This window comes from Cinclus cinclus, chromosome 4, assembly GCF_963662255.1.
Source record: "Cinclus cinclus chromosome 4, bCinCin1.1, whole genome shotgun sequence".
In the NCBI taxonomy this organism is placed as follows: Eukaryota; Metazoa; Chordata; class Aves; order Passeriformes; family Cinclidae; genus Cinclus; species Cinclus cinclus.
Window position 1 is genome coordinate 46,080,086 of NC_085049.1, and position 16,096 is coordinate 46,096,181.

The 16,096-nt window shown below is 37.5% G+C and overlaps 1 protein-coding gene across 1 annotated transcript in view; it reads left to right on the forward strand.

The window, feature by feature from the left end:
• Positions 1 to 16,096, forward strand: part of LGR5 (leucine rich repeat containing G protein-coupled receptor 5) — an 87,787-nt gene that overhangs the window by 53,218 nt on the left and 18,473 nt on the right. Inside the window, exons 5-7 of the mRNA XM_062491200.1 lie at positions 10,278 to 10,493; positions 12,747 to 12,818; positions 15,185 to 15,253. Coding sequence (XP_062347184.1) covers positions 10,278 to 10,493; positions 12,747 to 12,818; positions 15,185 to 15,253 — 357 coding nt within the window. The remainder of the gene's footprint in view (positions 1 to 10,277; positions 10,494 to 12,746; positions 12,819 to 15,184; positions 15,254 to 16,096) is intronic.

A 16,096-nucleotide genomic window follows, 5' to 3' on the forward strand; every position in this document is an offset into this window, starting at 1 on the left:
TCGAGCTGCTTTTCAAGAGAATTGTACTCTCAATTAAACATTAAAAGTGATTGATTTCATTCCAGTAATTTCATGACACTGGCAGCTTCTTTGCAACGTTATAGACTGTTTCAACATCTGAGAAGACACTCCTTGGCCTGCAATGCTTTCTGTCAAGAACATGGTTTCTTGTTCGTACTCTTTACCAGGGAAGAGAAGGAATCCCAAATTACACCCCCACCCCCCTTTTTTTTTTCATTTGGTGTAATTTTTTTCTTTTAAGCACTGTGGAAAACACTAATAACTCATGAAACAAAGTGTACTCGAAGATACTTAATTGTACTCTGTGCTTCAGGCAGGCCTCTGTATTTATAGTTCTTGACTGTCCATGCTGACTCAGTCCATGAGCTTCAGTATAACAGAACTCATGCCAGAACTTCTAGACCAAGAGTGAAGATTGGCTGCTTCGTGGTAGGAATGAAATTATTTTGGTGTGCTTCTGACCTGTGAGAATGGTTGTACCAGGTTGTGCTAAAAGCTAACCTAGCCCAGCATCCAGCTTGCAATACCAGACAAAGGAAAACAAGCAAAGAGTACAATACTGCTTTGGTAAACTGTTCCAGCAGCCAGAGATTTGCACTCAGGGACTCACTGACTCTATCGTGGCTTTGATAACTGAAGGGTTTTCTTCTATGAGTTTGTACAATTGTATGTTGAGCCAATGAAACACTCATGATTTTTTGTGGCAGCGTGTCTGCTGATCAGCTAATATATGCAGCATGGTGAGGAACCTTCTAATATTTACTTGGGACTTTTCACCACATTTGATGTTCTCTGCAGCATCAGGAGAAAGTGGAAGCAGTGGTTCTGTGTTCATGTACACCAGATTTATATACCACTCTTGTATCTGCATTAGTCAATTTTTCAGATGTAATCTGCTAGGATTGTCTCTCCTGTGGGAGTTATTCCATTCCTCTGTCATCCTTGTCATGTTACTGAACTTTTTTCAGTTCTCATGTATTTGATCTGAGACAAGTGAAGGATGCATAAGCCCTGTACAGCATGTTTAAAGTGCTTGTGTACTATGCGTTTATAGTAGGCAAAAAAATGAATGATTTTTTGTTTGCTTCCCTACTAATTCAAAACTTTGTTTGGTTCATTTTTTTTAACCTTTACTGAATGTTGACCTGTTATTTTCTTATATATTCTTATTGCAACTGCAGGTCCTCTTTCTAGCATGTTACTAGCTACTCAAGAACTTATCCTGTAAAGTTTGAATTGCCTTTTCCCTCAGTGCCTCTATTGACACCTATCTATACTGAACTTCACCTGTCATTTTCTTGTTTAGGCACGTTGGCATCAGGAATTTCTTCTGCTGCATTTGCAGTTCATATTTTGAAACCACAAAGACAATTTTGCTGTCTAAACACAGGATGCAGTAAATTGAGTTAGTTTCTGAACTACCCACAAAATTGTATTGTCACCTGATACAAAAAAAAAATTACAAAATTTTCTAAAGGAGCTACTGGTTTTGAATCTGCAGCATGAAATATCTAGATGATTGAAAACACAGAAGCAGTTCTTTGCTCAGAGGAAAATGTCAAATTACTTTTCTCTGTGCTTTAGTTGACCACCTTATATTGTCACAAAATTACTCTCAAATAAAATTATTTTCCTAAAATGTTACAAGATCCAAATAGAGAATTCAACCTGGAAGTTCAAATAGCTTTCACAAGACATGTTTCTACAGCGTGCACTGGTCACCAACATCACAGGTAAAAGTCTAACATTGTCAAGGATAGGATGAGCATCTGTACCAATCTGGTTAGAGTTGTGTTGGTTGAGAAATGTGCTATGTTGAACATACTATTCTTTTTTGTGTAGGTAAAGAAGTTCCAGCAGAAGGTTAACATATTTTGTATACATTTTGTTCAACCAAACTCTGAAGACCAGAATTAATTAAATTAGTTTATTTTCAGAAAAAAATCATGTCATCTGTGTATAACTTAGAGCTACGTGGACACACATTGTGCTGTAATAGCTCCTGTGTTCTTATGCCTGTCTTGAACTACATTTGCCTCCTTAATATACAAAGCATTTGTTAAGGTTTCTAAAGGTGAAACAGCCCTAAGAATTAATTATCTTATAATTGTTATTTGGTCAGTGCCTTTTTTCTTTATTGACCAGACACAGACAGAAATATCTTAGCCATATACTTTTGAGGTTACAGTTCTTTCCTTTGATCTTTGGGAAAGTCATGAGAAAATGCTGGTCTAGTGACTATATTAGGTTTTTGTTTCTGCTAAACAAACAAAAAATCTTGCTGAGATCACATCACTCTATACACATTCTGGACCAAAACATGATAAGCCAAGCCAACAAGAGTTCTTTTGTTACTCTGAAAGAGATTGTTGAATTTTCAGTACAGTTTCTAAACAAAATGACAGTCTGACTCTGGCTTTGTTGCAAATATTTTTTTCCTTGGGTGAAGAAGTTGAAGAAGTAAACTGGAGCTCGTGCAATATATTTAAAGGACTGAATTAAAACAGAGGGAGAATAGGAATGATCAGTAGAAACCTTTAGACAGCTGCCTAGCAGCCCCAAGATGAAATGATATGGGGTTTGTACAGAAAAACTACTATCACCTGAAAAACGATCACTGGCAAAAGAGACCTCTTTGAGGAAAAGAAAACTATTATTCTTTTGTTTGCTTTAAAGGGGTTGTGCCTGCCAGATAAAGGTGTGCACAGATTCAATTTCTTGTTTCATATAGCCTAGGAATTTTCTGTTCACAAGGTTTTTTTGCATTGGTTTCTGATTTACAATAGGAATTATTTCTTGAAGCCTTTGAAATAGCAGGATTCTTTTCAAGAGTGTAATTAAGAGGTTAAAAGCCTTCTCAACAGCATTTTCTATAAGATAATAACTTCTTTTTATTATGTTTAGGTCTGCAGGTGGCATGATTTCTCAAAGCCTCATTAACCCTTTGCTTTAGGTTAGCATATATGCAGTAAAAAAAAAAAGCTGGTGATGGGACTCAAATCTCTTCCTTTTGTGGTTTTACTCAAGAAAGGCAGTCATGCAAAGAGGCAAACCATAGCAACTGCCTTGATACCTTAATCAATGTGAAAAAGATTATGTTAAAATCCTTTTCATAGAAGTTTCCATGTCTAATTGTGCATGTGTGCACAATATGTACATATGCACACACTACTATTCCACATCTACTCATAAAGCAAATTCATCACAAATTTTTGCATCCAGGATATTTCTGGATTATATGCTCTTCCTATTATCCAGTTCCAGGCTAAAAAATGACAGTATATGTTTCAATATTGATAGAACCATTAATTGATGTTAAATGGTCTGTGGTATGGAAAGCAAGAGCTGATGTGTTGCAGGAACAAGCAACAATTCCTTTCACTTTATTGTCGAAGTTGTACTATTGCCAGTATGTAGAATGGTATGACAAGTTTGAGTGACAAATATTCATAAATTTCTTAAGGCTTGACTTCCCTCTAGAACAGATCAATCTTATTCAGACAGCAGATATTGCTCAATAATTACTATAAAAAGAGAAATAGGCACAAAAGTTAACCAAACGTGTAAGATTTGTGAAGTTCACCTTTGACAGGAAAAATCTATGAGAAAACCTTAAGAAATGAATGGCAATTTTTTTCTGCCACTGAAGCAAAAAAAAAAGATTGAACAATATTAAAATATTCTCCAATTTTATAAAAGTCTTTGTGGTTCAGTAGTGAAAACCAGCGATGTGCTGCTTTGATTAATAAATGAGTTGAGCTACCAGAGCTTAGGCAATGTTTGCATGGGACTCTAGTTCCCTGTGTGGCAGGAGGATTAAGGAAGTAACAAGCACATGCTGATTTTGAGATATGGTTTTGAGCAGAAGGGTATCTCTATTATTGTATAGGCTATAATTCTCCTCTGAAATCTAGTGTGAACACAAATTATCTGGATTCCTAGTCCTAACAATTCAAATGGCATTTATTTCTGTCAAGCCCAAAGGAGTGTGCAGATACCTTGATTGAAAGGGAGGAATACAATCTCTGGTGTGTCACAACTTAGTACTTGGGAGCAGGGTTCAAAGAGTCACTTGGATGCTCTCATCCCTATTAGTCACCTTGAGCAAATTTATTTTTTCTTAGAACAGACTATAAGCAGGAAATCTCTGGATTTTGTGTTTCGCACATCATTGGTATCTCCATTCTGTGTTTAAATCAAGAAAACTTTTAGTAATTTTTAATATATATGTATAGTTCAAAAACTTTTTGCATATGTATATTGATATGCTTTTCAAGTGTCATTTTTAATTAGCAGCTTATTTTCTGTCAAACTTTTTTTTCATTTAATTGCAGGTATTTTAAAATAGTTATACTTTTTCCTTGAGTACAATCATCTTATTTTTAATTACACACTTTTTATACTAGAATTGACGTATAATCTCAGTATTTTTGAACAAGCAGGGATTGGTCAAAAACTGGCAATGACATATCAGTAACCTTATTTCACTTTTTTCCAGAACATGTTCATATATATATTTTAGCCACTGAAAAGTTGCAGATCTCCATTTTCAAATGTTGCTAAATAAAGGAGGAAAAGGTAACTGGCATTACAGGTGGAAAAACAAAGTTTCTGCTATTCTTTTATTGGAACTATTGTAACACAACCCTTTGCAGTGAATACTATAGATGAAACTTCATTCCATTTATTTTCTTGTTTCGACATCATTGTTAATAAACAGCTCTTCCTGCTGCATTGTCAGACACACAAATAGTCACAGCTAAGAACAGGACAGGTGCTATCTCACTGCCCATGCCACACTAGTCATGAAGAACATTTCAAAGCAAGCATTATTTACCTGCTCCCATTCTTGTGAAACTTAAAGGACTTTTACTTTGATAGTGAAAAATAGGGCAGAATACAATATAGTCCACAAAGCACTTTAAAGAGTTGATAGATGGAAAAAATAAACCATCTTTTCTCCCTTAACAAGCTGCAAAGCTGCAGTTTAGTGAAACAAATTAATTGGACATTAGAAGTAACAGCAAAGTAGTATAAGTGATTTTTTTTTAGAATTTTCCAACATAATTTGTAGATTTCTTAGATTTTATTTATAAGGTATTTCAGTATTTATAGACCACCTGATGGTGACACCAGTTTTTACACAAAAATATTATCTAGAATTAATCTCAGATGTTCTCAGCAGTTGCCTGTCTGGAACAGGTCAGCAAATGGATTTTTCATCGTCTCCCTACCCCCCCAAATATTTGATATTTCAAGAAAAGTTTCCATGCTTAGCCCAAAGAAGCACTGGAAGACTTTGAGGGCACACAATTCTGAAATTCTTCCACTTAGGGTTTAAAATTAAAGAGCCACCTTTTTAATTTTTTTCCCCTGGAAATGTTAAATTTGAACAATTATTTACCAGCTTGATGATTCTGCTAATAATCCTGATTTTTAGTTGAAAGACCAAACAACTTTGATGAAGTTACATTCTCTCCAGAGAACTGTTTTCATGAATAGACGGGAACCTTAGTTGTGGTTTTGCATGTCACACCTCATAATAATGAAAGCTGCAGGAGGTATTATCCTTCTTTAGAAAGCTTCAACAGGTACCCACAAACTCCCAGAGAAGGAATTTCCCACATTTGAAACTGGGGTTGTTTGTGCCCATGCAGATGTCTACACTTACACAAGGATATCTCAAAACTCACTGTTGCAGCCTCCATTTATTGCTTACCTTCATCATCCAGGCTGCTACAGCCCCGGGGCACTGGGCAACAGAAGAGTGACTGCAACATCAAGGAGTAGCACAGTGTCAGACCACCCCTCTCAGATATTCTTCTGGATTGATAACCAAAGGAAGGAAGGTAGAGGTGCAAGGTTACCTAAAATGCATTTGGTACTGTTTTTTGTGGTTTTTTAATGTGCAGTCCTTAACTCAACCAGCCAATTGCTCTCAAAGTGGAGTGCAAGAACACTGTATTAGATCAGAAATTCCAGGCCACCAGGTGATGCTTTCTTTCATCCAATAGAAGGTACCAGACATCTGACTCTTTCCTGTCTTATGAGAAATCTCAAAAGAGGGGAGTTTATCACATCTCTAAAACAGAAAAATTTCTCAACCTCAGAACTGCTAGCCAGAAATTACCCTGCGTGGCTGAAGGCTGCCAGCATGTGTGGGAGGCAAGAAGCTGCTGTTGGAGTGTTTGGCAGTGCAAGGGCTTGCACCAGGTTTCCAGTCAGGTGCTGGGGGCCATGCAGTGGCACACTGGTAATCACAACCAGCCGAGCAAAGCAGGCAGTGCTTCAGAGCACTCCCAGGCTCTGGCCATGGCTGCACAGTTAACAGGATCCTTGGCACATGCCAAATATCATTGCCCTGAACTGGGGAATGTATTCCTGGGGTTCATCTGGTAGATTACATGCCCCTGGGACTGTCCCCAGCAGGTGACACCTTGCTTGGGAGGCTAGGACAGCTCACTCTGAGCCACTAGGCTGAAGACTTGTGAGTGTTCCCAGACACATCAAACATGCCTATCTATCTGTGGGGTCATGATCTCAGTCTGCAGCCAGATTCCTTGAGAGGGTCTCTGTGTTGATACGCTAACAAAGATGGTGGGCTTCAAGTCACCCTCTCCTGGCCTTTATGGCCTCCCCAGCCAGGCCTTGTCCACAACCCCTGTCCATCATTGCTCCATACTTCCTGGAGAGACTTGGCTGAGGCTCCCTGCATAACAGAGCTGAGTCAGGAGAAGAGGGAGGTGATACAGGAGGGAGAAACGCACACCTTTTATCCACCATGCCTAAAATCAGTCCTCCTGTGCTCCCACTTCTCTGCCTCCCCTATCTGTTAAGTACAGTCTATTTTCCTTTGGCTTTACCTCTCCTACATTAAACTTAAACATCAAAAGAAACATTTAATCCTTGACTTCTCTATCCATCTTTGTGGCTTCCCTCTTCTCCAGGTCTTTCATTGTGTTCTGGCCCTCATCCATTCAAGATGAGGCAGTCCATATAATAGCTGTTCATTTCAGAGGGAAAAATGGCTTGGAAGAAATCTCCTTTCTGATCTCCTATCTAGCATTTTATTTAAACCTGAATGAATGAGCAAGGCACTCCAACAAGATATTAAGAAATTGCTTGATCATGAGATATACCCAGGTTGTAGCTGTTTTTGAGAGAAGATACAGAAAATGGAGAAAAGTTGTGTATATATTCCCTTAGAAACCTACCAGATATATATATATATATAAATTCCCTTAGAAACCTACCATATATATATATATATAAATTCCCTTAGAAACCTACCACTGGCATGAAACTTAGCATACATTCATATTAAATTGATAAAACAAAAGCAAATCAAATGTTTTTCAAGCAACTGCCTTTGTCTGTTCCAGTAAATGAGGTTTTCATTCTACATGAACAATATCTTTTCATAATTTGTGCACATGGTCACGGAACTCACGTTGTGTCACAGAAAACACTAGTGGGTTACAGTCCACATAGCTCGAGCATTTACTTTGAAAGTTTTAGACATTTTAAGTGAGCTCATGGTGAATTTCATAGTGGCTGCTTTATTTACATGCTGCCTATCAGAAGAGATCACGTATTTCTGTTTCCCTAAATTAGCTCTCTCTGGAATATAATAGCAGCTTTCAAACTCACCACATGTTATCTACATATATTTTCAGTTATAAATAGGGTCAAGTTTGTAAGTTAATGGGTTTAGTTCTGAAAGTGCCAAAACTTTGATCAACACATGTAAAACAATTGGCTGAAAAGGGTGATTTTGATCAGTCCTTTATACATCAGTGTGCATTACCTACAGTATGACAGGAAACATAACCACTACTGAAACCTTTTAATATCTGCAAGAGGGAAAACGGTACTTGGAAATTTAAAAAAGATTAGATAACAAAAGAGCACTTGAAGCAGTACTTCTTCCAAGCACTTGCAGGATATGTAATCCTGTTACAGAACCTGAAGCACAAATCATTGCAGCTTTTTTTTTATTCTTCCAATCTTTAATTAAACAATAATTCAGCTGTCTAGAATTTCACTTACAGTACAGCAGTTCTGTTTTTCTTTCTGTTCTATGGGTTTTTGTTTACATAGCAATTGGTGGGTTTATATTTGGAAACTTCAGTTACTATAGAAAAAAATCAGTTCCTTGATTTGCTACAAAATATTGGTAAGATAAAAATCCTGGTCTCACTGAGGACAGCAGAAATGTTGCCATTTCAGCCACAGGGTCACATACAAACAATAACTGTTGGCTTCTCCACACAGCCAGGTATCCTGTGAGTGGCTCATGTGGAGTGAGCAGGGACATCAGGGCTGCACGGGCAGGCTTCCTATTGAACGAGATGTGAGCTGCAATGTGCTGCAGCACATGTCGTTTGAATAAAGGCTCCATTCTTTAATCAGTGAAACTGTCAAACTAAGGCAACTGTAACTTCTTAGTTTACATACCAGCATCACCCAGGGAAGAAGTTTACTTCTGACTGAACACAAAGAAACCTCATCTACTCATTCATATTATACCTTATTTGAAAACACAGGCATAAAATGGTTGTTGACTGGAGAAAGGAAGAAGAACAACATGAGTATTTCTAAACATTTCTAGCCTTACCCATTTGTTGACAGACCACTGAGTTATTTTGGAAGCTCTGTCTCTGCTGCCTGACTTGTCAGTTATTATACTGAAAATTTAATTGTACAAGGGCTTTGACACTGAACCTTATAAATTTGTTCCAACTGACCTTGTCTCAGTTATTTGCCAGCCTGGCATGGAGCCTTAGCAGTCATTATTTGTTCTCATGCAGTAGGTAAGGTTAGCATGGAACAGGAGATAGAATGGACCTGACATTTTACATGACTGTAAATGAGGAAGCAGCTTTAAATAAAGAGATTAGTATGTCCACCACAAAGAGTAATGCATTTCTCTCAAAGAGACCAAATTTAGGTTGTACAGAACTACTTCTTTGTACCCCAGGTGTGGCTGTTTGTTCTGTAGTATTTTCAAATGTATATTTAAATTTGCTTCTGTTTTACCATTCACTTAATTACTCCTCTCTAAACATTTCATGAAAATTTTTAGAGCACAGCTTTCATGTTGTGGAAAAGGTATAAGTCACTGCAGCACATTAAAAGCAGAAAAAGTTTATCAGGGCCCACATCCCCAGCTGGGAGTTTCACAAAGTTTCTTAAATCTGAAATGCACTTTTAAATCTTTACCTGAAAGAATCATAGTGAAAAAGCAAAACACAGCCAAAATAAAAGCCAGTGAATAGATGACATTATATTTGAAGCACCGCATCTGGAAAGGTTCACTAGATTTAATCCTTAATCACACCAAGTGTGAGAACAAAGCATCACCTGCAAAGGTACAATGTGCAGTTGAACTCCCTCTGTTGGCTCTGCAACAGCTGAAGTGCATTTAGTAACTTCTTTTTCAACACAAATACATCACATTGGCAATACTGATCTCAAGGTAAAAAACATTATGTTCCACTACCAAAAAAAAGTGAATTTCAGTTATCATTAGAATCATTAGGATAAACAATATTTGTGCTGGAACAAGCTCCCCAGGGAAGTGTTCACAGCAGCAAGCCTGACAGAGTTCAAGAAGCATTTGGACAATGCCCTTGGACACATGATGTGACTCTTGGGGATGGTCCTGTGCAGGGCCAGGAGTGGGACTCGATGGGTCCCTTCCAACACAGCTTATTATGTGATTCTGTAACTCTGTAATATTCTGTAATATTTCTTCATAATATTTAAGAAAAGGTAAAGCAGGAACTTCCAGAAACTCCTGTTTATGGGTCTTGGAATGAGTGTTTAGCATATGGAAATCTAAATTATCTTGCAGCTCTTTGTTTTGTAGGTTCTGAAAGAGAATCTCTGGGTGAGTTTCTTGCACTATTTTGTTCCATGGTTTTGAACAACTGGGAAAGGAAACAAAGTCATACCTGCTCTGTAGAGAGACTCTGCTCAAAAACGATCAGTGTGTGCTCTCAGTGAGTTGATGGCTTCAAAGAAGAGCAGTCCCTGCAGAGCCAGCTGACAAGCAGATGGGTAAACATGATTTGAGAACTCAAGGATGAGGCTGCAAGCCAGAGAGGAATGGAGAATCTCCAGGAAATGAAAACTGGAAGTGGCAACCCATGTCCATCCTTTGGGTTTATGTTCATAGTGATATTCTTATAGCCATTGTGCAAAGCCACTTTTACTTTCTTGAAGTCAATTTTCTCTGTTTCTTTTTCTCCTAGACGTCTGGATGCCAATCACATCAACTATGTACCCCCCAACTGCTTCAATGGCTTGGTCTCCCTTAGACACCTGTGGCTAGATGATAATTCCTTGACAGAAATTCCCGTACAAGCTTTTAGGAGTTTACCAGCACTTCAGGCAATGACATTGGCACTGAATAAAATTCATTACATTCCAGACTATGCCTTTGGAAACCTCTCCAGTTTGGTAGTTCTGTAAGTTTTATTGATTGCTTTTTATACACAATGTCTTCTTGCAGGGCTTTAGCCTCTTGGAGAAACAGATTTTATTTCAGTTTGACTGGCATTTGCTAAACCAGTTGTTTTGATCCATCTTAAAAGTTTCCATCTCAATAAAAAAAGTGTTCAAGGGAATTAATAATCACCCTATCTGGTCAGCAAAATAAACAGGAAGGGGTGCATTGTGTGCTGTCTAAGATTGAAAGAGGGAAGATTAGAAACAGGAAATGAACAGAAATCTTCCTGGGGGACTTTGAAAGAATGCCATCCAGTAGAAAAAATGTGGATTTCCTGTCATAGAAAGTATACGTAGTTTTGTATTTGGTTAAGTTTGCATACCAGTTCAACCAACTGAAACATGCATGGCTGGCACCAAAATCTGGAAGGCATATTATGAATCATGATTTCAGCTTCTTCTCTTCTGGGAATGTACCAAGTGGAAAAAATCTAGACTGGCTGGAGAAACTTAAGTGAAGAAGTAATTTCAGGATGCTTTGGAAGACATTAGCATTATTAAAGAGAATTATGTAGTCAAGCTTTACAGACTGTCAGAAACCATGGTCTTATATAAGACACTTAGCATGCTGTAGCATACTCTAGCCCCAGTGTAAGCATTGAACCTGGCACACATCAGGGTTCTTCACTGACAGCTATAGTCACTATCTCTGCCTCCATGAGGCCCCAAAAATGGGGATTGACAGCTGACTCGTGCTGCAAAGCCTTTGCCTTCTCTTTACATTAAATATCTTGAACACTGTTCTCTAGACCCCTACCAGAAATGTACTGGTAAGAGGACAGTTAAGAAATGCAGGAGAAAATAATTTCTTTTCATGCCATGCTTGCTTTTGCCCACTTAGGTTTCCTTATTTAACCTCTGCCTTGCTTATTTTTAATCTTCTGGTCTTTATAGTGATTAATAATTGAATCATTCCTCATGACCTACAACAGCTGATCCTTTTGGCTCATCAAAATCTTTGACTGCTTTCATTGGGTTGGTACTATATACAGTATGGCAAATTTTCAACATGGTGAAAAAGTGCATGGTCAACTGGAGCAGGTCAAAACATTTCTAATTAAAGATCCAAACATAATTGGAATTTGAAGATGCACTCTTCATGCTAACTAAAGCATAAAGGTCAGGGTAGTCATTAAAAATATGATTAGGTTTCTTCCTAGAGATGGAAAAGCCCACAGAACTCTCTTATTTTGCTGTCAGAATCCTTGCCTTTGATGGACAGGTAGACTGGAATTCTCTAGGTTCTGCTGGTACATTCAGAGAGCCTCTGATCTTTAACAATATTTTCAGAGGATATTGAAGGGCCTGGCAGCCACTCATTCACAGCCTTTCTTTTCTCTTAAAGCCTTTCTCCCTAAGTTTCCCTCCACTGCAGGGGTAGGATTTTGAGGACAAAAATAAAAGGAAAAATCTGGGGAAAAGGCATTCTTTTTAAATTAAATGACCTGAAGTAGCTACAAGTTGAATCTACTCACATTAATAAGCTTCACTCAGAGTGTTTTTTTTCATGTCAATGTAAAAGACAGAAATAGGCAGAACTTGGTCTTGAGATGGGAAGGGTTGGGCAGGAAGGGTTGAACTGCTTAAAATATATAAAAACTACTTTCAGTTGCTAAATATTTTAGGAAGGAGTTACTGATTTTCATAATTTCAAAGAAAGTCAAGTTACAGCACTTCTAAGATTTCTTAGTTTACTCATCTCAGGGAAGCTACAACTTTTTGTGTCATGGCTTTGTGTCTTTTTGCATTCTGCAAGCCTAATGCCCCTTACCTGTCTGCTGTGTTATCCATCTCCTCAATAGCTACTCTTTTGGGTCACACCCTCTGACACCCTCTGAATATACATCTTCCAAATATACACCACACACCCCACACAGAGTTTTTAAGATGTGTTACTTAACTAGTTAGCTATCATTGAGAATAAGTCTGTTCATTATGCAAACCCCAGCCTGGAATCACAGGATAGAACACTTTTGAACAATCTAGGTGGTTTTAAAACAGATCCCCTCTGTGAAACCAAGTGGAGAGGTATTGGGAGAATGGGTGGAGGGTGGTGGAGGTGCCTCCTATGCAGGCTCTTGCAAAAACATGATTGCATATAATCAAGAAACGCCTGGAAATAAATTAATTTTGATTTAACCATCAAAATGTTTTGCTATAGTCCACTGTGTGCAGTGTGCTTTCCTGACTGCATGCTTAATATTCCCCTGCAGACATCTCCATAACAATAGAATCTATTCCCTGGGAAAGAAATGCTTTGATGGGCTCCACAGCCTAGAGACATTGTGAGTTGACCTCTTATTTGTTTCTTTTTTTTAGAATGTTTTCATTAATATTCCAAAAGAATAAAAATAGCCCAAAAGCCAAATGTGGGTTTTAGCTTGCGTAATCGCTACAGGATCTAAGTGATAGTTCACAATGACTCTATGTAGTAAATCCTATTTTTGACTATAAAAGCAGTTTCCCTTTTTAATAAGCATTGTCAATTGATAAATTGTTTGAAAGACAGTTGAAAACTATGTTGAGCATAGAAAAAGAAGTGACTATTCCTGAACTTATGGTTGCCTAGTTTAGTACTATTTATTTGTCTTGTTCAATCAATAAAGCTAATAGCTAGATTGGGAAATTGTCACAGTGAAAAGCTTCAACATTAAGAAACTGTCTTAGCATAGAGGAGTATTATAAAATTAGATGGGTTTATTTTTTTGTATCTGGAAAAAGCAAAAGTTCTAGGTAGTCAAATTATGTATGTGCTTTACAAGTGGGAGAAATTAGGTTGCATTCAAATTTTTGTCTTTGGAGAGCTCTGATAAAGAATAACACTGGTAAAGACTGAAACTCCCTCAAGTTTTCACTGTAGTTCTGTTTAGACCAATTCAAATTTTCTTGAGTTTTCTAGCAAAAAAATATTCTACATAAAATACCAAACAGGAATACAGTGCTAATGGTTAGCAGAAATTATTTTGCTAGAGTTAGTCGAATACAGATGTCTGCTGGAGTCACTCAGACCCCAGAAATGCCACAGGGACAGTAAAACTTTCCATGCGCTTCCTCCCGCACCTGCTGCAGTCAGCTGCATCATTTTCAGTGATTTTGGATGTTTTACCCAACCAGGACAGAGGTTAAAAACCCAGTTATGAGAAACAAGTAATTTCAGACATGGATATTGCTAGTCTAAAGGTGACTATTTGCTTCCCTATCCACAAATCTGTGTCCTGCCCGCTTTCATCTTTCATTAAGATTTGGAAGCCAGAAGGTTTGGGCTTCTTGGTGTTTTTTGTCACCAGTTTGATTGCATTGATCCCTTGCCACTGAATTGCAATTTTACAATTTGGGCTTTGAGCCGCCTGTGAGTTGAGAGGAAGTCCCTTAGTGTAGCACCGGAAAGGGGGACGGGAAAGGAAGAAGGAAAATGTAATGGTTTGGTTTGTTTGTTTAAGTGATATTCACATGGCACTGGGTCATAAATGGGGAAAAACGGAACAATGGAATAAGTAATTGCAAACCCAGTCCCAGCCACCTGGCATGAGGGAGATGAAAACACAGAGGACAGTCACAAACCAGGGAATAAACATAGATGCAGCCAGTTCCCTGCAACAGGACAGTGTAGCACTTGCCTCAAGCACAGTAATTGCAAAACGTATAGACCAGTTCCCAGATGGTCTCAAGATAATCTGAAGAGATCTTGGTGTAAATGATGGATGCCAGATTTAAGATAATTTTTTTGCATTGAGGCATAGGTCTGGAAATCACATATCACTAGAGGGCAAAACCAAACCGTACACGCCTGTAATCTCTTTTTGTCAATAAGCAGGAGAGATTTACAAGCAGGAAGGAAAGTCTTGTTGAATTCAGACAGCAGTTTCCTGCCTGCATTACTTCAGCCTGATACTATTTCAATTTCAATCTATTGTAAACTGTGGCTTGGTTTTTGCCTGTCGAAAAAGGCTTTTGCTCCAGTTTTTTATACTGTTTTCCTCAGAAAGCATTGCCAGAGAGCATCACAGTAAACTGGCATACCTCAGTTTTAGTTTCAGCCATCTCCTAAATGCTAAAGAATACATATGTCATGCTGAGGGCAGAAGTAGGATTATAATCCATTCAGCCTACCAGAATAAAGTCAAATTACTGCTGTAGCATGAGCACTTCTTAAAGCAGAGGTCACTACCATAGCTACAGTATCATTTTTACAATTTGTGTGGTTAGAAGTAGTTTCTTGACTGTTGTCAAGTCTTAAAATTAACAATACAGTTAGAAATCTTTATAGAGAATGTAAAGAAATCGCAGCTCACCAAAGTCATTGTATATTGTTTTGAAAGATTTTTTCCCTGTTAATACTTTAATGTAAGGCAAAGCATGGGCAACTTACAAAAAAGCAAATCCCTTAGTAATAGTTGAATTCACTTATATTTTCTTTATTACAGAATTGCTAAAATGCAACCAAAAATAGAATTCTGATAAAACATAGGAACAATAATGTGCTCTAAATAGACTTTATTGGAAAATATCCATACACTTTTGAGGATTTCCTGTCTTTTTGCTGTATGTATTTATTCAATGCATAGAAGATGATAGTTCATTACAAATGCCAGCAATGCTATTTTATCTGTTATGCAGTGCATAACCAAAATTATAAAATATATTTTCACAGAGATTTAAATTACAACAGTCTGGACGAGTTCCCCACTGCTATCAGGACATTAACAAACCTAAAAGAACTGTAAGTACAGAGCTCATATTAGGAAGAAGGATGTTTTGTCTAGTGTGCGATTTTTTTTTTTAATGCTGGTGATTTTATCACTAATCCTTAAAAATTTGCATGCCAACATACGTAAAAAATAATTTTCAATGTTCAGTTTAGAACATTCAAGTTCCGACAACTTTTAATTTTATATTGCCTTGTCCTGTGGATCTTTTCCAGGAACTTCCGCTTTGGAATACTGTAAATAACAAATGCAATTATTTCACTTTTAGTCCCAAACACAAGAGTTAGATTTTGCAAACTATCCAATATATTAATCTTCTAACTAAGAGGGCATGGCATCTTTATTAGTACATCAGATTTAATGAAATTTTAGCTACTTCCCTCCCTCACCTCTATTAAATTATAGAAATTTCTTTTCAATATATCTATAGTCAGTTCTTTGTAATGTTTTGGATAAAACACTTTTGTGTGCACAGGTATAGTTTGCATCAAGAAAATCAACAATAAAATTAAATTATTCAAATTTATTTTGAAAAGTTGTTGAATTATTTTTAAAAACGTAATGTTGACACATCATACACACAATGTACACATTAATGCATATGTTCAGAATTCTTTCCATTTGACCTATTTACCATGTTAGTGGTACTATCAACACAGATTTTTGACAAAAATGAGTAATCACATACTAGTTGGACATGGTTGTTACCCCTGCTACATTACAAACTGATCTAAAAACCTATTTTAAGTAGCCACCTGAGATTTTTTGCAGAGCAGGTACCCCCACATACTGTGGACTCCTGCTCAGCACCTCCAGTGTTGCCAGAATGCAGCTCTGGAAGAAGCAGCCGGGTTATG